This window comes from Cherax quadricarinatus, chromosome 62, assembly GCF_038502225.1.
Source record: "Cherax quadricarinatus isolate ZL_2023a chromosome 62, ASM3850222v1, whole genome shotgun sequence".
Classification (NCBI taxonomy): Eukaryota; Metazoa; Arthropoda; class Malacostraca; order Decapoda; family Parastacidae; genus Cherax; species Cherax quadricarinatus.
Window position 1 is genome coordinate 10,302,818 of NC_091353.1, and position 22,377 is coordinate 10,325,194.

The following is a 22,377-nucleotide window of genomic DNA, read 5'->3' on the forward strand; positions in this document are numbered from 1 at the left end:
GGGTGGCCAAGACTCCCTACCCTGGGTGGCCAAGACTCCCTACCCTGGGTGGCCAAGACTCTCCTACCCTGGGTGGCCAAGACTCTCCTACCCTGGGTGGCCAAGACTCTCCTACCCTGGGTGACCAAGACTCTCCTACCCTGGGTGGCCAAGACTCTCCTACCCTGGGTGGCCAAGACTCCCTACCCTGGGTGGCCAAGACTCTCCTACCCTGGGTGGCCAAGACTCCCTACCCTGGGTGGCAAAGACTCTCCTACCCTGGGTGGCCAAGACTCCCTACCCTGGATGGCCAAGACTCCCTACCCTGGATGGCCAAGACTCTCCTACCCTGGGTGACCAAGACTCTCCTACCCTGGGTGGCCAAGACTCCCTACCCTGGATGGCCAAGACTCTCCTACCCTGGGTGGCCAAGACTCTCCTACCCTGGGCGGCCAAGACTCTCCTACCCTGGGTGGCCAAGACTCCCTACCCTGGATGGCCAAGACTCCCTACCCTGGATGGCAAAGACTCTCCTACCCTGGGTGGCCAAGACTCTCCTACCCTGGGTGGCCAAGACTCCCTACCCTGGATGGCCAAGACTCCCTACCCTGGGTGGCCAAGACTCTCCTACCCTGGGTGGCCAAGACTCCCTACCCTGGGTGGCCAAGACTCCCTACCCTGGGTGGCCAAGACTCTCCTACCCTGGGTGGCCAAGACTCTCCTACCCTGGGTGGCCAAGACTCTCCTACCCTGGGTGGCCAAGACTCTCCTACCCTGGGTGGCCAAGACTCTCCTACCCTGGGTGGCCAAGACTCTCCTACCCCGGGTGGCCAAGACTCTCCTACCCCGGATGGCCAAGACTCCCTACCCTGGGTGGCCAAGACTCTCCTACCCTGAATGGCCAAGACTCTCCTACCCTGGGTGGCCAAGACTCCCTATCCTGGATGGCCAAGACTCCCTACCCTGGGTGGCCAAGACTCTCCTACCCTGGGTGGCCAAGACTCCTACCCTGGGTGGCCAAGACGCCCTACCCTGGATGGCCAAGACTCCCTACCCTGGGTGGCCAAGACTCTCCTACCCTGGGTGGCCAAGACTCTCCTACCCTGGGTGGCCAAGACTCTCCTACCCTGGGTGGCCAAGACTCTCCTACCCTGGGTGGCCAAGACTCCCTACCCTGGATGGCCAAGACTCCCTACCCTGGGTGGCCAAGACTCTCCTACCCTGGGTGGCCAAGACTCCCTACCCTGGGTGGCCAAGACTCCCTACCCTGGGTGGCCAAGACTCTCCTACCCTGGGTGGCCAAGACTCTCCTACCCTGGGTGGCCAAGACTCTCCTACCCTGGGTGGCCAAGACTCTCCTACCCTGGGTGGCCAAGACTCTCCTACCCTGGGTGGCCAAGACTCTCCTACCCCGGGTGGCCAAGACTCTCCTACCCCGGATGGCCAAGACTCCCTACCCTGGGTGGCCAAGACTCTCCTACCCTGAATGGCCAAGACTCTCCTACCCTGGGTGGCCAAGACTCCCTATCCTGGATGGCCAAGACTCCCTACCCTGGGTGGCCAAGACTCTCCTACCCTGGGTGGCCAAGACTCCTACCCTGGGTGGCCAAGACGCCCTACCCTGGATGGCCAAGACTCCCTACCCTGGGTGGCCAAGACTCTCCTACCCTGGGTGGCCAAGACTCTCCTACCCTGGGTGGCCAAGACTCACCTACCCTGGGTGGCCAAGACTCTCCTACCCTGGGTGGCCAAGACTCTCCTACCCTGGGTGGCCAAGACTCTCCTACCCTGGGTGGCCAAGACTCCCTACCCTGGGTGGCCAAGACTCTCCTACCCAGGGTGGCCAAGACTCTCCTACCCTGGGTGGCCAACACACTCCTACCCTGGGTGGCCAAGACTCTCCTACCCTGGGTGGCCAAGACTCTCCTACCCTGGGTGGCCAAGACTCCCTACCCTGGATGGCCAAGACTCCCTACCCTGGGTGGCAAAGACTCTCCTACCCTGGGTGGCCAAGACTCTCCTACCCTGGGTGGCCAAGACTCTCCTACCCTGGGTGGCCAAGACTCTCCTACCCCGGGTGGCCAAGACTCTCCTACCCCGGATGGCCAAGACTCCCTACCCTGAATGGCCAAGACTCTCCTACCCTGAATGGCCAAGACTCTCCTACCCTGGGTGGCCAAGACTCCCTATCCTGGATGGCCAAGACTCCCTACCCTGGGTGGCCAAGACTCTCCTACCCTGGGTGGCCAAGACTCCTACCCTGGGTGGCCAAGACGCCCTACCCTGGATGGCCAAGACTCCCTACCCTGGGTGGCCAAGACTCTCCTACCCTGGGTGGCCAAGACTCTCCTACCCTGGGTGGCCAAGACTCACCTACCCTGGGTGGCCAAGACTCTCCTACCCTGGGTGGCCAAGACTCTCCTACCCTGGGTGGCCAAGACTCTCCTACCCTGGGTGGCCAAGACTCCCTACCCTGGGTGGCCAAGACTCTCCTACCCAGGGTGGCCAAGACTCTCCTACCCTGGGTGGCCAACACACTCCTACCCTGGGTGGCCAAGACTCTCCTACCCTGGGTGGCCAAGACTCTCCTACCCTGGGTGGCCAAGACTCCCTACCCTGGATGGCCAAGACTCCCTACCCTGGGTGGCAAAGACTCTCCTACCCTGGGTGGCCAAGACTCTCCTACCCTGGGTGGCCAAGACTCCCTACCCTGGATGGCCAAGACTCCCTACCCTGGGTGGCCAAGACTCTCCTACCCTGGGTGGCCAAGACTTCCTACCCGGGGTGGCCAAGACTCCCAACCCTGGGTGGCCAAGACTCTCCTACCCTGGGTGGCCAAGACTCTCCTACCCTGGGTGGCCAAGACTCTCCTACCCTGGGTGGCCAAGACTCTCCTACCCTGGGTGGCCAAGACTCTCCTACCCTGGGTGGCAAAGACTCTCCTACCCTGGGTGGCCAAGACTCTCCTACCCTGGGTGGCCAAGACTCTCCTACCCTGGATGGCCAAGACTCTCCTACCCTGGGTGGCCAAGACTCCCTACCCTGGGTGGCCAAGACTCCCTACCCTGGGTGGCCAAGACTCTCCTACCCTGGGTGGCCAAGACTCCCTACCCTGGGTGGCCAAGACTCTCCTACCCTGGGTGGCCAAGACTCTCCTACCCTGGGTGGCCAAGACTCTCCTACCCTGGATGGCCAAGACTCCCAACCCAGGGTGGCCAAGACACACCTACCCTGGGTGGCCAAGACTCTCCTACCCTGGGTGGCCAAGACTCTCCTACCCTGGGTGGCCAAGACTCTCCTACCCTGGGTGGCCAAGACTCCCTACCCTGGGTGGCCAAGACTCCCTACCCTGGGTGGCCAAGACTCTCCTACCCTGGGTGGCCTAGACTCTCCTACCCTGGGTGGCTAAGACTCTCCTACCCTGGGTGGCCAAGACTCTCCTACCCTGGGTGGCCAAGACTCCCTACCCTGGGTGGCCAAGACGCCCTACCCTGGGTGGCCAAGACTCCCTACCCTGGGTGGCCAAGACTCTCCTACCCTGGGTGGCCAAGACTCTCCTACCCTGGGTGGCCAAGACTCTCCTACCCTGGGTGGCAAAGACTCTCCTACCCTGGGTGGCAAAGACTCCCTACCCTGGGTGGCCAAGACTCCCTACCCTGGGTGGCCAAGACTCTCCTACCCTGGGTGGCCAAGACTCTCCTACCCTGGGTGGCCAAGACTCTCCTACCCTGGGTGGCCAAGACTCCCTACCCTGGGTGGCCAAGACTCCCTACCCTGGGTGGCCAAGACTCCCTACCCTGGATGGCCAAGACTCCCTACCCTGGGTGGCCAAGACTCCCTACCCTGGGTGGCCAAGACTCTCCTACCCTGGGTGGCCAAGACTCCCTACCCTGGGTGGCCAAGACTCCCTACCCTGGGTGGCCAAGGCTCCCTACCCTGGGTGGCCAAGACTCTCCTACCCTGGGTGGCCAAGACTCTCCTACCCTGGGTGGCCAAGACTCTCCTACCCTGGGTGGCCAAGACTCTCCTACCCTGGGTGGCCAAGACTCTCCTACCCTGGGTGGCCAAGACTCTCCTACCCTGGGTGGCCAAGACTCTCCTACCCTGGGTGGCCAAAACTCCCTACCCTGGGTGGCCAAGACTCTCCTACCCTGGGTGGCCAAGACTCCCTACCATGGGTGGCCAAGACTCCCTACCCTGGGTGGCCAAGACTCTCCTACCCTGGGTGGCCAAGACTCTCCTACCCTGGGTGGCCAAGACTCTCCTACCCTGGGTGGCCAAGACTCTTCTACCCTGGGTGGCCAAGACTCCCTACCCTGGGTGGCCAAGACTCCCAACCCTGGGTGGCCAAGACTCCCAACCCTGGGTGGCCAAGACTCTCCTACCCTGGGTGGCCAAGACTCCTACCCTGGGTGGCCAAGACTCCCTACCCTGGGTGGCCAAGACTCCCTACCCTGGGTGGCCAAGACTCCCTACCCTGGGTGGCCAAGACTCTCCTACCCTGGGTGGCCAAGACTCCCTACCCTGGGTGGCCAAGACTCTCCTACCCTGGGTGGCCAAGACTCCCTACCCTGGGTGGCCAAGACTCTCCTACCCTGGGTGGCCAAGACTCTCGTACCCTGGGTGGCCAAGACTCCCTACCCTGGGTGGCCAAGCCTCTCCTACCCTGGGTGGCCAAGACTCCCTACCTTGGGTGGCCAAGACTCTCCTACCCTGGGTGGCCAAGACTCTCCTACCCTGGGTGGCCAAGACTCCCTACCCTGGGTGGCCAAGACTCTCCTACCCTGGGTGGCCAAGACTCTCCTACCCTGGGTGGCCAAGACTCTCCTACCCTGGGTGGCCAAGACTCCCCTACCCTGGGTGGCCAAGACACACCTCCACTGGGTGGCCTAGACTCCCTACCCGGGGGGGCCAAGACTCTCCTACCCTGGGTGGCCAAGACTCTCCTACCCTGGGTGGCCAAGACTCTCCTACCCTGGGTGGCCAAGACTCCCTACCCTGGGTGGCCAAGACTCTCCTACCCTGGGTGGCCAAGACTCCCTACCCTGGGTGGCCAAGACTCCCTACCCTGGGTGGCCAAGACTCCCTACCCTGGGTAACCCAGGGTGGCCAAGACTCCCTACCCCAGGTTACCCAGGGTGGCCAAGACTCCCTACCCCGGGTTGCCCTTGGTGGCCAAGACTCCCTACCCTGGGTTACCCAGGATGGGCAAGACTCCCTACCCCAGGTTACCCAGGGTGGCCAAGACTCCCTACCCTGGGTTACCCAGGGTGGCCAAGACTCAATACCCTGGGTTACCAAGAGAGGCCCAGACTCCCTACCACGGGTTACCCAGGGTGGCCAAGAATCCCTATCCCGGGTTACCCTGGGTGGCCAAGACTCCCTACTCTGGGTTACCCTGGGTGGCAGACTCCCCACCCCAGGTTACTCTGGGTGGCCAACACTTCCTACCCTGGGTGGCTAACACTCCCTACCTGGAGTTGCAAACACTCCCTACCCGGGGTGGCTAACACTCCCTACCCGGGGTGGCTAACACTCCCTACCCGGGGTGGCTAACACTCCCTACCTCGGGTTACCCTGGGTGGCCAAGACTCCCTACCCCAGGTTACCCTGGGTGGCCAAGACTCCCTACCCCGGGTTACCCAGGGTGGCCAAGACTCCCTACCCTGGGTTATCCAGTTTGGCCAAGACTCCCTACCCAGGGTGGCCAAGACCCCCTACCCTGGGTTACCCTGGGTGCCCGAAACTCCCTACCTTGGGTGCCCATGACTCCCTACCCCAGGTTACCCTGGGTGGCCAAGACTCCCTACCCCGGATTACCCAGGGTGGCCAAGACTCCCTACCCTGGGTTACCCAGGGTGGCCAAGACTCCATACCCCGGGTTACCCTGGGTGGCCAAGACTCCCTACCTTGGGCTACCATGGGTGGTCAAGACTCCCTACCCCGGGTTATAATGGGTGGCCATGACTCCCTACTCCGGGTTACCCTGGGTGACCAAAACTCCCTACTCAGGGTTACCCTGGGTGGCCAAGACTCCCTACCCCAGGTTACCCTGGGTGGCCAAGAATCCCTATCCTGGGTTACCCTGGGTGGCCAAGACTCCCTACCAGGGGTGGCTAACACTCCCTACCCTGGGTTACCCTGGGTGCCTAAGACTCCCTACCCCGAGTGGCCAATATTCCCTACCCCAGGTTACCAAGACTCCCTACCTCAGGTTACCCTGGGTGGCCAAGACTCCCTACCCTGGGTTACCCAGTGTGGCTAAGACTCCCTACCCTGGGTTACCCAGTGTGGCCAAGACTCCCTACCCCAGGTTACCCAGGGTGGCCAAGACTCCCTACCCCGGGTTACCCTGGGTGGTCAAGACTCCCTACCCCAGGTTACCCTGGGTGGCCAAGACTCCCTACCCGAGGTTACCCTGGGTGGCCAAGACTCCCTACCCGAGGTTACCCTGGGTGGCCAAGACTCCCTACCCCAGGTTACCCTGGGTGGCCAAGACTCCCTACCCCAGGTTACCCTGGGTGGCCAAGACTCCCTACCCCAGGTTACCCTGGGTGGCCAAGACTCCCTACCCCAGGTTACCCTGGGTGGCCAAGACTCCCTACCCCAGGTTACCCTGGGTGGCCAAGACTCCCTACCCCAGGTTACCCTGGGTGGCCAAGACTCCCTACCCCAGGTTACCCTGGGTGGCCAAGACTCCCTACCCCAGGTTACCCTGGGTGGCCAAGACTCCCTACCCCAGGTTACCCTGGGTGGCCAAGACTCCCTACCCCAGGTTACCCTGGGTGGCCAAGACTCCCTACCCCAGGTTACCCTGGGTGGCCAAGACTCCCTACCCCAGGTTACCCTGGGTGGCCAAGACTCCCTACCCCAGGTTACCCTGGGTGGCCAAGACTCCCTACCCCAGGTTACCCTGGGTGGCCAAGACTCCCTACCCCAGGTTACCCTGGGTGGCCAAGACTCCCTACCCCAGGTTACCCTGGGTGGCCAAGACTCCCTACCCCAGGTTACCCTGGGTGGCCAAGACTCCCTACCCCAGGTTACCCTGGGTGGCCAAGACTCCCTACCCCAGGTTACCCTGGGTGGCCAAGACTCCCTACCCCAGGTTACCCTGGGTGGCCAAGACTCCCTACCCCAGGTTACCCTGGGTGGCCAAGACTCCCTACCCCAGGTTACCCTGGGTGGCCAAGACTCCCTACCCCAGGTTACCCTGGGTGGCCAAGACTCCCTACCCCAGGTTACCCTGGGTGGCCAAGACTCCCTACCCCAGGTTACCCTGGGTGGCCAAGACTCCCTACCCCAGGTTACCCTGGGTGGCCAAGACTCCCTACCCCAGGTTACCCTGGGTGGCCAAGACTCCCTACCCCAGGTTACCCTGGGTGGCCAAGACTCCCTACCCCAGGTTACCCTGGGTGGCCAAGACTCCCTACCCCAGGTTACCCTGGGTGGCCAAGACTCCCTACCCCAGGTTACCCTGGGTGGCCAAGACTCCCTACCCCAGGTTACCCTGGGTGGCCAAGACTCCCTACCCCAGGTTACCCTGGGTGGCCAAGACTCCCTACCCTGGGTGGCTAACACTCGCTACCAGGGGTTGCTAACACTCCCTACCAGGGGTTGCTAACACTCCCTACCCAGGGTGGGGTTACTCTGGGTGGCCAAGACTCCCTAACCTGGGTTACCCTGGGTGGCCAAGACTCCCTACCCCGGGTTATCCTGGGCACCTAACACTCCCTACCCCAGGTAATCTTGGGCGCCTAGCACTCCCTACCCTGGGTTATCCAGGGCAGCTAACACTCCCTACCCCTGGTTATCCTGGGCAGCTAACACTCCCTACCCCGGGTTGTCCTGGGTGGCCAACCCTCCCTACCCCGAGTGGCCAACCCTCCCCACCCGGGTTATCCCGGGTGGCCAACACTCCCTACCCCGAGTTATCCTGGGTGGCCAACACACCCTACCCCTGGTTATCCTGGGAGGCCAACTCACCCTACCCCGGGTTATCCTGGGTGGCCAATGCTCCCTACCCCGGGTTATCCTGGGTAGCCAACACTCCCTACCCCGGGTTACACTGGGTGGCCAAGACTCCCTACCCCAGATTACCCAGGGTGGCCAAGACTCCCTACCCCGGGTTACCCAGGGTGGCCAAGACTCCCTTCCCCGGGTTACCCAGGGTGGCCAAGACTCCCTTCCCCGGGTTACCCAGGGTGGCCAAGACTCCCTTCCCCGGGTTACCCAGGGTGGCCAAGACTCCCTACCCTGGGTACTCAGGATGGGCAAGACTCCCTACCCCGGGTTACCCAGGGTGGCCAAGACTCCCTACCACGGGTTACCCAGGGTGGCCAAGACTCCCTACCCCGGGTTACCCTGGGTGGCAGACTCCCCACCCCAGGATACCCTGGGTGGCCAACACTCCCTAAACTGGGTGGCCAACACTCCCTAAACTGGGTGGCTAACACTCCCTACCTCGGGTTACCCTGGGTGGCCAAGACTCCCTACCCCAGGTTACCCTCGGTGACCAAGACTCCCTACCCCAGGTTACCCAGGGTGGCCAAAACTCCCAACCCAGGGTTACCCAGGGCGGCCAAGACCCCCTACCCCGGGTTTCCCTGGGTGCCCGAGACTCCCTACCTTGGGTGGCCAAGACTCCCATCCTCGGGTTACCCTGGGTGCCCATGACTCCCTACCCCAAGTTACCCTGGCTGGCTAAGACTCCCTACCCCGGGTAACCCTGGGTGGCCAAGACTCCCTACTTTGGGCTGCCATGGGTGGCCAAGACTCCCTACCCCGGGTTATAATGGGTGGCCATGACTCCCTACCCCGGCTTACCCTGGGTGACCAAAACTCCCTACTCTGGATTACCCTGGGTGGCCAAGACTCCCTACTTTGGGCTGCCATGGGTGGCCAAGACTCCCTACCCCGGGTTATAATGGGTGGCCATGACTCCCTACCCCGGCTTACCCTGGGTGACCAAAACTCCCTACTCTGGATTACCCTGGGTGGCCAAGACTCCCTACTTTGGGCTGCCATGGGTGGCCAAGACTCCCTACCCCGGGTTATAATGGGTGGCCATGACTCCCTACCCCGGGTTACCCTGGGTGACCAAAACTCCCTACTCTGGATTACCCTGGGTGGCCAAGACTCCCTACTCTGGGTGGCCAACACTCACTACTCTGGGTGGCCAAGACCTCCTACGTTGGGTGGCCAACACTACCCTGGGGTCCAAAATCCCAACAAAATATTACATTACCTTCTTGTTAAGCTCTGGGTCGACCTTATAGATGCTGCCTTCCAGCATCTTCGTCACGTTACTAACACTGGGGGCCTCCCTGTCAATTTTGTCAGCATATTTCTTGTAGTGATCTGGCCATGGAAAGATGTAGTCAAGAGTGACATAGTAGTCACCACAAGCGTATCTCCTCCTCCTCTCTTCCAATGACTGGCTCAACCTAAGTACATATAAGTAAAAGTATAAGTAAGTTTCGATCCTCCAGCAGCTGCAAGGTTTCTGTCCTCTATTTTACATTCACTAGAGGAGCCTAACAACCCTGTGATGGCCTAGCAAAGACTCGCACAACACTAACATACATGGTGGCCCATAATGATATAAATCAGCTGCAGAAATCACTAAGATATATGCTATATTACCAACCAAGAAAGCTTCTTGTCACCCCACTGCCAGGCGAAGTGAAATTTTTTAACAACTGCCCACTACGCATAGTCAGGAAACCATCTGAAGCCAGTGTCACGTCCAGGGGTCAGCACAACGAGACAAGATCCAGTAACCAACCCAGGACTTGTATCAACACAGGTGAGGGAAGCATTACTACAAGTACAGCATCTTCCAGCCAAAACCCTCAATACCCACTGCTACCCCCACAACCCTCACCATCCACAACCCTCACCATCCACTGCTAACCCCACAACCCTCACAACCCACTGCTACCCCCACAACCCTCACAACCCACTACCCCCACAACCCTCACTATCCACTGCTACCCCCACAACCCTCACAACCCACTGCTACCCCCACAACCCTCACCACCCACTGCTACCCCCCACAACCCTCACAACCCACTGCTACCCCCACAACTCTCACCATCCACTGCTACCCCCCAAAACCCTCACAACCCACTGCTACCCCCACAACCCTCACTATCCACTGCTACCCCCACAACCCTCACAACCCACTGCTACCCCCACAACCCTCACCACCCACTGCTACCCCCACAACCCACTGCTACCCCCACAACTCTCACCATCCACTGCTACCCCCCAAAACCCTCACAACCCACTGCTACCCCCACAACCCTCACCACCCACTGCTACCCCCACAACCATCACCATCCACTGCTATCCTCACAACACTCACCACCCACTGCTACCCCCACAACCCACTGCTACCCCCACAACCCTCTGCTACCACCACAACCCTCACAACCCACTGCTACCCCCACAACCCTCAACCCAGCTACCTCCACAACCCTCACCACTCACTGCTACCCCCACAACCCTCACCACCCACTGCTACCCCCCACAACCCTCACCATCCACTGCTACCCCCCACAACCCTCACCATCCACTATCAGCACAACACTCACCACCCACTGCTACCCCCACAACTCTCACCATCCACTGCTACCCCCAAAACACATCACCCACTGCTATCCCCACAACAACCACCCACTGCTACCCCCACATCACCCACTGCTACCTCCACAACCCTCACCACCCACTGCTACCCCCACAACCCTCACCACCCACTGCTACCTCCACAACCCTCACCACCCACTGCTACCTCCACAACACATCACCCACTGCTACCCCCACAACCCTCACCACCAACTGCTACCCCCACAACCAACACAACCCACTGCTACCCCCACATTCCTCACCATCCACTGCTATCCCCACAACACTCACCACCCACTGCTACCCCCACAACCCTCACCATCCACTGCTATCCCCACAACTCACCCCCTACTGCTACCTCCACAACTCACCACCCACTGCTACCCCCACAACCCACTGCTACCCCCACAACCCTCACCATCCACTGCTACCCCCACAACACTCACCACCCACTGCTATCCCCACAACACTCACCACCCACTACTACCCCCACAACACTCACCACCCACTGCTACCCCACAGCCCTCACCACCCGCAACACTCAATAAGAACATAAGAACGAAGGAACACTGAAAAAGGCCCACTGGCCCATGCGAGGCAGGTCCAAGTCTCCCACCGACTTAAGCCAATGCACCCAACCTAGTCAGGTCAGGTCACATTGACTTAAGGGAGGAACACGGCAACCGACCCGGTAGCACAAGCCATCAGGTACAACTCACACCCACCCACATCCACTCTTGTATTTATCCAACCTATTTTTAAAGCTACACAACGTTCTGGCCTCTATAACTGTACTCGGGAGTTTGTTCCACTCATCCACAACTCTATTACCAAACCAGTACTTTCCTGAATCTGAATTTTTCCAACTTAAAACCACTGCTGCGAGTCCTGTCTAGGCTAGATATTTTCAGCACACTATTTACATCCCCTTTATTTATTCCTGTCTTCCATTTATACACCTCAATCATATCCCCCCTAATTCTACGTCTTTCTAGAGAATGCAGATTCAGGGCCCTTAGTCTATCCTCATAGGGAAGGTTTCTGATACATGGGATCAACTTTGTCATCCTCCTTTGTACATTTTCCAGAGAATTTATATCCATTCTGTAATACGGTGACCAAAACTGTGCAGCATAATCTAAATGAGGCCTAACCAAGGATGTATAGAGTTGAAGAACAACCTGAGGACTCCTATTATTTATGCTTCTTGATATGAAGCCAAGGATTCTATTAGCTTTATTGCGAACACTTATGCACTGTTGTCTTGGTTTCAGATTACTGCTAACCAGAACTCCTAAATCTTTTTCGCAATCCGTAATATTAATATCTACATTATTTAGTTTATATGTGGCATGGTTATTGTCCTGTCCAACATTTAGAACTTTGCATTTGTCTATATTAAACTGCATCTGCCACTTCTCCGACCACTGCATCAGTCTATTCAAATCTTCCTGGAGTGCTCAATGTCCTCGTCAGAATGAATTCGACGGCCTATTTTGGTGTCATCGGCAAACTTGCCGATGTCGCTCTTTATGCCCTCATCTATGTCGTTTATGTAGATTGTGAACAGCAGGGGGCCCAACACTGACCCTTGTGGAACACCGCTCGTGACGCTTCCCCACTCTGATTTCTCCCCATTTATGCAAACTCTCTGCTGCCTATTTGTCAACCATGCCTCTATCCAGGAAAAAATTTCTCCTCCTATTCCATGTGCCTAAATTTTCCTCAATAGTCTCTGATGTGGGACCCTGTCAAAAGCCTTACTGAAGTCCATATACACAATATCATATTCATTACCATGATCTACCTCCTCAAATACCTTAGTGAAAAAAAGTTAATAAATTCGTAAGGTAGGAACGCCCCTTTGTAAAACCATGCTGAGATTCGTCGATTAATTTATGCTTTTCAAGGTGCCTACGAACTGCCTCGGCAATTATTGATTCCATAAATTTTCCCACTATGGAGGTTAGGCTTATTGGTCTATAGTTCGAAGCTAAGGACCTGTCACCTGCTTTGAAAATAGGTATCACATTTGCCATTTTCCACTTATCTGGCACCATGCCAGTTTGTAGTGATATGTTGAAAAGATTAGCCAAAGGTGTGCTAAGCTTCTCTTTACATTCCTTTAGAACCCTTGCATACAGTTCATCAGGGCCTGGGGATTTGTTAGGTTTTAATTTATCTATTTGCCTAAAGACCATGTCACTTGTGACCCTAATCGTGCACAGTTTATTATCGTCCTGTTCCACATAATTTATCATTTCTGGAATATCGCTGGTATCCTCCTGTGTAAAAACTGAGAGGAAGTATGTGTTAAAACTTCTACACATTTCCTTATCACTGTCAGTGAGCTGACCCGAGGAACTTTTGAGTGGGCCTATCTTGTCCCTGATCTTACTTCTGTATACCTGAAAGAATCCTTTTGGGTTAGTCTTCGATTCTCTTGCAACTTTAACCTCATAATCTCTTTTTGCTTTTCTAATACCCTTTTTTTATTTCTCTCTTTAACTGAATATATCGATTTCTTAATTGCCCCTCTCCTCTTTTGATTTGCCTATATATGCCTCTCTTTTGACCAATCAGATATTTTTATCTATTGTTCATCCATTTAGGATCATTTTTGTTTGATCTGATTTCCCTATTTGGAACATAATTTGACTGAGCAGCTAGAACTATGCCCTGGAAAGCATCATATCGGCAACCATCACCACCTACCTGACCCTTAGTCAGGTCATTCCAGTTCAGCCCACCTAAGTAATTTTTCAGTCCTATGAAATCAGCCAAGCGAAAGTCAGGGACGGAGACTTGATTGCCATTATTAGGGGAATTCCATGATATATTAAAACTGAGTGATTTGTGATCACTTTCCCCAAGCTCATCATTAACCTCAAGATTATTAATTAGTGTTTCCCTACTGGCAAGAACCAAGTCAAGGAGGTTATTTCCCCTAGTAGGCTCTGTCACAAACTGTTTTAAAAAACAATCCTGGATCGTATCAAGAAAGTCACCTGACTCTAAATTTCCTGTCAAATTGCTCAAGTCAATCTGTCTATAGTTGAAATCTCCCATTAGCACAACATTTTCGTATGTAGATGCCTTACGAATTTCGTCCCATAGAAGTTTACTGCACTCCCTTTCAAGATTTGGGGCCCTGTAAATCACACCCAAAATTAGTTTTTCTCGGCCCTCGAGAAGCTGTAACCAAACAGATTCAGTGGCTGATGCTTCTACTTTTATATCTTGTCTAACACAACAATTTAAATTGTCTCTGACATACATCGCTACTCCACCACCCTTCCTGTTGACCCTATCAGTGTGGAATAATTTATAGCCTTGTATGTGACATTCAGAGGGCATCTCTCTATCTTTCAGATTGAGCTAGGTCTCTGTTATAGCAATAATATCTATGTTTTCTGCACTTGCAATTAATCTTAGCTCATCTATCTTATTTCTTACACTCCTGCTATTAGTATAGTAAACCTTAAGGGAGCTAGTCCCTTGCTGTCCTCTGCTGTCCCTCTTTGTTTGCTGACCTGATCTATTGTCTTTATTTATAACTTCATGCTGAATGCCTTTTATACATTTACTGATTCCAACCATAGTGATGCAACCTGCTTGTTTCCCACACACACCCATACCTCTATCTTCTATCAGTTTAAAATCATAGGAATTTCACCAATGGCCTTCTCAATCGAGTCTGCAAGTGCTACCACCCCAGCCCCAGAGAGATGTACCCCATCCCTTGCATACATATCATGTTTGCCATAAAAGTTGCTCCAGTTGTCAATGAATGGGATTGCAAGTTCCTTGCAGTATCTGTCTAGCCAGCAATTTACACTGCTACCCCAACAACATTCACAACCCACTGCTACCCCCACAACCCTCACCACCCACTGCTACCCCCACAACCTGCTGCTACCCCCCACAACCCACTGCTACCCCCACAACCCTCACCACCCACTGCTACCCCCACAACCCACTGCTACCCACACAACCCTCACCACCCACTGCTACCCCCACAACCCTCACCATCCACTATCCCCACAACCCTCACCACCCACTGCTACCCCCACATCACCCACTGCTACCCATACAACCCTCACCATCCACTATCCCCACAACACTCACCACCCACTTTTATCCCCACAACCCTCACCACCCACTGCTACCCCCACAACCCTCACCACCCACTGCTACCCCCACAACCCCAACCACCCACTGCTACCCCCACAACCCTCACCATCCACTGCTATTCCCACAACACTAACCACCCACTGCTACCCCCACAACCCACTGCTACCCCAACCCTCACAACCGACTGCTACCCCCACAACCCACACAACCCACTGCTACCCCCACAACCCTCACAATCCACTGCTACCCCCACAACCCACACAACCCTCACAACCCACTGCTACCCCCACAACCCTCACAACCCACTGCTACCCCCACAACGATCACAACCCACTGCTACGCCCCCACCCCCCTGCTACCCTCACAACCCACTGCTACCCCCACAACCCTCACCACCCACTGCTACCCCCACATCACCCACTGCTACCCATACAACCCTCACCATCCACTATCCCCACAACACTCACCACCCACTTTTATCCCCACAACCCTCACCACCCACTGCTACCCCCACAACCCTCACCACCCACTGCTACCCCCACATCACCCACTGCTACCCATACAACCCTCACCATCCACTATCCCCACAACACTCACCACCCACTTTTATCCCCACAACCCTCACCACCCACCCCCACAACCCTCACCACCCACAACACAACCCTCACCACCCACCCCCACAACCCTCACCACCCACCCCCACAACCCTCACCACCCACCCCCACAACCCTCACCACCCACCCCCACAACCCACTGCTACCCCCACAACCCTCACAATCCACTGCTACCCCCACAACCCACACAACCCTCACAACCCACTGCTACCCCCACAACCCTCACAACCCACTGCTACCCCCCACAACGATCACAACTCACTGCTACCCCCACAACCCTCAACCCACTGCTACCCCCACAACCCGCAGCTACCCCCAAAACCGTCACAACCCACTGCTATCCCCACAACCCTCACCATCCACTATCCCCACAACACTCAAAACCCACTGCTACCCCCACAACCCTCACCACCCACTGCTACCCCCACAACCTTCACCATACACTGCTATCCCAACAACACTCACCACCCACTGCTACCCCCACAACACTCGCCACCCACTGCTACCCCCACAACCCTCACCACCAACTGCTACCCCCACAACATCACCCACTGCTACCCCGACAACCTTCACAATCCACTGTTATCCCCACAACCCTCACTACCCACCGCCACCCCGACAACCCTCACCACCTACTGCCACCACCACAACACTCACCACCCACTGCAACCCCCAGAACCCTCTGCTACCCCCACAACCCTCACCACATCACCCACTGCTACCCCCACAACCTTCACCATCCACTGCTATCCCCACAACACTCACCGCCCACTGCTACCCCCACAACCCTCACAACCCACTGCTACCCCCACAACCCTCACAACCCACTGCAACCCCAACCCTCACAACCCACTGCTACCCCCCACAACCCTCACAACCCACTGCTACCCCCACAACCCTCACCACCCACTGCTTCCCCACACAACACATCACCCACTGCTACCCCCACAACCCTCACAACCCACTGCTACCCCCACAAACCTCACCACCCACTGCTACCCCCACAACACATCACCCACTGCTACCCCCACAACCCACTGCTACCCCCACAACCCTCACCACCCACTGCTACCCTCCACAACACATCACCCACTGCTACCCCCACAACCCTCACAAAACACTGCTACCCCCACAACCCTCACCACCCACTGCTACCCCCACAACACATCACACACTGCTACCCCGACAACCCTCACCATCCACTATCCACACAACACTCACCACCCACTGCTACCCCCAAAACCCTCACCCCCCACAGCTACCCCAACACTCACCATCCACTGCTACCCATACAACCCTCACAATCCATTGCTACCCCCACAACACTCACCACCCACTGCTACCCCCACAACCCACTATCCCCACAACCCTCACCACCCACTGCTACTCCCACAATCCTCACCACCCACTGCTATTCCCACAACCCTCACCACCCACTGCTACCCCCACAACACATCACCCACTGCTATCCCCACAACACTCACCACCCACTGCTATCCCCACAACACTCACCACCCACTGCTACCCCCACAACCCTCACCACCCACTGCTACCCCCACAACCCTCACCACCCACTGCTACCCCCACAACCCTCACCACCCACTGTCCCCACATCACTCACCACCCACTGCTACCCCCACAACCCTCACCACCCACTGCTATTCCCATAACACTCACCACCCACTGCTACCCCCACAACACTCACCACCCACTGCTACCCCCACAACACTCACCACTCACTGCTACCCCCACAACACTCACCACTCACTGCTACCCCCACAACCCTCACCACCCACTGCTATTCCCACAACACTCACCACCCACTGCTACCCCCACAGCACTCACCAACCACTGCTATTCCCACAACACCCACCACCCACTGCTACCCCCACAACACTCGCCACCCACTGCTACCCCGACAACCCTCACCACACACTACCCACACAACCCTCACCACCCACTGCTACCCCCACAACACTCACCACCAACTACTATCCCCACAACACTCACCACCCATTGCTATCCCCGCAACCCTCACCACCCACCGCTACCCCCACAACACTCACCATCCACTGCTACCCCCACAACAGTCATTACCCACTGCTACCCCCACAACACTCACCACCCACTGCTACCCCCACAACCCACTATCCCCACAACCCTTACCACCCACTGCTACCCCCACAACACTCACCACCCACTATCCCCACAACCCTTACCACCCACTGCTACCCCCACAACCCTCCCCACCCACTGCTACCCCCACAACCCTCACCAACCACTATCCCCACAACACTCACCACCCACTGCTACCCCCACAACACTCACCACCCACTGCTACCCCCCACAACACTCACCACCCACTGCTATCCCAACAACCCTCACCACCCACTGCTATCCCTACAACCCTCACCACCCACCGCTACCCCCACAACACTCACCACCCACTGCTACCCCCACAACACTCACCACCCACTGCTACCCCCACAACACTCACCACCCACTGCTACCCCCACAACCCTCACCACCCACTATCCCCACAACCCTTACCACCCACTGCTACCCCCACAACACTCACCACCCACTGCTACCCCCCACAACACTCACCACCCACTGCTACCCCCAACACTCACCACCCACTGCTATCCCAACAACCCTCACCACCCACTGCTACCCCCACAACCCTCACCACCCGCTATCCCGACAACACTCACCACCCACTGCTACCCCCACAACCCTCACCACCCACTATCCCCACAACACTCACCACCCACTGCAACCGCCACAACCCTCACCACCCACTATCCCGACAACACCCACCACCCACTGCTACCCCCACAACCCTCACCACCCACTATCCAGACAACACTCACCACCCACTGCTACCCCCGCAACCCTCTCCACCCACTACCCCCACAACCCACTGCTACCCCCACAACCCTCACCACCAACTGCTACCCCCACAACCCTCAGCACCCGCTATCCCGACAACACTCACCACCCACTGCTACCCCCACAACCCTCACCACCCACTATCCCCACAACACTCACCACCCACTGCTACCGCCACAACCCTCACCACCCACTATCCCGACAACACTCACCACCCACTGCTACCCCCACAACCCTCACCACCCACTATCCCGACAACACTCACCACCCACTGCTACCCCCGCAACCCTCTCCACCCACTACCCCCACAACCCTCACCACCCACTGCTACCCCCACAACCCTCACCACCCACTGCTACCCCCACAACACATCACCCACTGCTATCCCCACAACACTCACCACCCACTGCTATCCCCACAACACTCACCACCCACTGCTACCCCCACAACCCTCACCACCCACTGTTACCCCCATAACCCTCACCACCCACTGCTACCCCCACAACCCCCACCACCCACTGCTACCCCCACAACCCTCACCACTCACTGTCCCCACATCACTCACCACCCACTGCTACCCCCACAACCCTCAGCACCCACTGCTACCCCCACAACCCTCACCACCCACTGCTATTCCCATAACACTCACCACCCACTTCTATCCCCACAACACTCACCACCCACTGCTACCCCCACAACACTCACCACCCACTTCTATCCCCACAACACTCAACACCCACTGCTACCCGCGCAACCCTCACCACCCACTACCCCCACAACCCTCACAATCCACTGCTACCCCCACAACACTCACCACCCACTGCTACCCCCACAACACTCACCACCCACTGCTACCCCCACAACCCTCACCATCCACTGCTACCCCCACAACCCTCACCATCCACTGCTACCCCCACAATCCTCACCATCCACTGCTACCCCCACAACACTCACCACCCACTACTACCCCCACAACACTCACCACCCACTATCCCCACAACACTCACCACCCACTGCTATCCCCACAACAATAACCACCCACTGCTATCCCCACAACACTAACCACCCACTGCTATCCCCACAACCCTCACCACCCACTGCTACCCCCACAACCCTCACCACCCACTATCCCCACAACACTCACCACCCACTGCTACCCCCCACAACACTCACCACCCACTGCTATCCCAACAACCCTCACCACCCACTGCTATCACCACAACCCTCACCACCCACCGCTACCCCCACAACACTCACCCCCCACTGCTACCACCACAACTCACCACCCACTGCTACCCCCACAACACTCACCACCCACTGCTACCCCCACAACCCTCACCACCATCCCCACAACCCTTACCACCCACTGCTACCCCCACAACATTCACCACCCACTGCTACCCCCCACAACACTCACCACCCACTGCTATCCCAACAACCCTCACCACCCACCCCACAACCCTCACCACCCATCCCCACAACCCTCACCACCCACAACACAACAGTCACCACCAACCCCCACAACCCTCACCACCCACAACAAAACCCACACCACCCACAACACAACTCTCACCACCCAACCATACAACACTCACCACCCACTGCCACCCCCACAACCGTCACCACCCACTATCCCGACAACACTCACCACCCACTGCTACCCCCGCAACCCTCTCCACCCACTACCCCCACAACCCTCACAGTCCACTGCTACCCCCACAACACTCACCAACCACTGCTACCCCCACAACCCTCACCATCCACTGCTACCCCCACAACCCTCACCATCCACTGCTACCCCCACAACCCTCACCACCCACTACTACCCCCACAACACTCACCACCCACTACTACCCCCAAAACACTCACCACCCACTGCTGCTCCCACAACACTCACCACCCACTGCTGCTCCCCACAACACTAACCATCCACTGCTGCTCCCACAACACTAACCACCCACTGCTATCCCCACAACACTAACCACCCACTATCCCCACAACACTAACCACCCACTGCTATCCCCACAACAATAACCACCCACTGCTATCCCCACAACACTAACCACCCACTGCTATCCCCACAACACTAACCACCCACTGCTACCCCCACAACCCACTGCTACCCCCCACAACCCACTGCTACCCCCCACAACCCACTGCTACCTCCACAACCCTCACCACCCACTGCTACCCCCACAACCCTCACCATCCACTGCTATCCCCACAACATTCACCACCCACTGCTGCCCCCACAGCCCTCTCCACCCGCAATACTCAACCCACTGCTACCCCCACAACCCACTGCTACCCCCACAACCCACTGCTACTCCCACAACCCACTGCTACCCCCACAAACCTCACCACCTACTGCTACCCCCACATCACCCACTGCTACCCCCACAACCCTCACCATCCACTATCCCCACAACACTCACCACCCACTTTTACCCCCACAACCCTCACCACCCACTGCTACCCCTACAACCCTCACCATCCACTGCTATCCCCACAACACTCACCACCCACTGCTACCCCCACAACCTTCACCACCCACTGCTACCCCAACCCTCACAACCCACTGCTACCCCCACAACCCACTGCTATCCCCACAACCCTCAACCCACTGCTACCCCCACAACCCACTGCTACCCCCACAACCCTCACCACCTACTGCTACCCCCACATCACCCACTGCTACCCCCACAACCCTCATCATCCACTATCCCCACAACACTCACCACCCACTTTTACCCCCACAATCCTCACCACCCACTGCTACCCCTACAACCCTCACCATCCACTGCTATCCCCACAACACACACCAACCACTGCTACCCCCACAACCTTCACCACCCACTGCTAACCCAACCCTCACAACCCACTGCTACCCCCACAACCCACTGCTATCCCCACAACCCTCAACCCACTGCTACCCCCACAACCCTCACCATCCACTGCTATCCCCACAACACCCACTGCTACCCCCACAACCCTCTGCTACCCCCACAACACTCACTACCCACTGCTACCCCCACAACCCACTGCTACCCCCACAACCCTCACCACCCACTGCTACCCCCACAACCCTCACCACCCACTGCTATCCCACAACACTCACCACCCACTGCTGCCCCCACAACACTCACCACCCACTGCTACCCCCACAACACTCACCACCCACTGCTGCCCCCACAACACTCACCACCCACTGCTGCCCCACAACACTCACCACCCACTGCGACCCCCACAACACTCACCACCCACTGCTACCCCCACAACACTCACCACCCACTGCTACCCCCACAACCCTCACCACCCACTATCCCCACAACCCTTACCACCCACTGCTACCCCCACAACACTCACCACCCACTGCTACCCCCACAACCCACTATCCCCACAACCCTTACCACCCACTGCTACCCCCACAACCCTCACCACCCACTATCCCCACAACCCTTACCACACACTGCTACCCCCACAACCCTCACCACCCACTGCTACCCCCACAACCCTCACCATCCACTGCTATCCCCACAACACTCATCACCCACTGCTACCCCCACAACACTCACCGTCCACTGCTACCCCCCACAACCCTCACCACCCACTGCTATCCCAACAACCCTCACCACCCACTGCTATCCCCAGAACCCTCACCACCCACCGCTACCCCCACAACACTCACCACCCACAGCTACCCCCACAACACTCACCACCCACTGCTGCCCCCACAACACTCACCACCCACTGCTATCCCCACAACACTCACCACCCACTGCTAACCCCAGAACCCTTACCACCCACTGCTACCCCCACATCCCTCACCACCCACTGCTACCCCCACAACTCTCACCACCCGCACAAACACTCACCACCCAATGCTACCCCCCACAACACTCACCACCCACTGCTACCACCCACAACACTCACCACCCACTGCTATCCCAACAACCCTCACCACCCACTACCCCAACAACCCTCACCACCCACTGCTACCCCCACAACCCTCACCACCCACTGCTACCCCCACAATCCTCACCACCCACTATCCCGACAACACTCACCACCCACTGCTACCCTCATAACCCTCACCACCTACTTCTATCCCCACAACACTCACCACCCACTA

The 22,377-nt window shown here is 57.6% G+C and overlaps 1 protein-coding gene across 2 annotated transcripts in view; it reads right to left on the reverse strand.

Annotated features, from left to right (window-relative positions):
* The window catches only part of LOC138854544 (macro domain-containing protein CT2219-like), a 73,149-nt gene that overhangs the window by 18,190 nt on the left and 32,582 nt on the right, over nt 1-22,377 (reverse strand). For both annotated transcript variants that reach the window (XM_070098424.1, XM_070098423.1), the window contains exon 2: nt 9,224-9,422. In XM_070098424.1, coding sequence (XP_069954525.1) covers nt 9,224-9,422 — 199 coding nt within the window. The remainder of the gene's footprint in view (nt 1-9,223; nt 9,423-22,377) is intronic.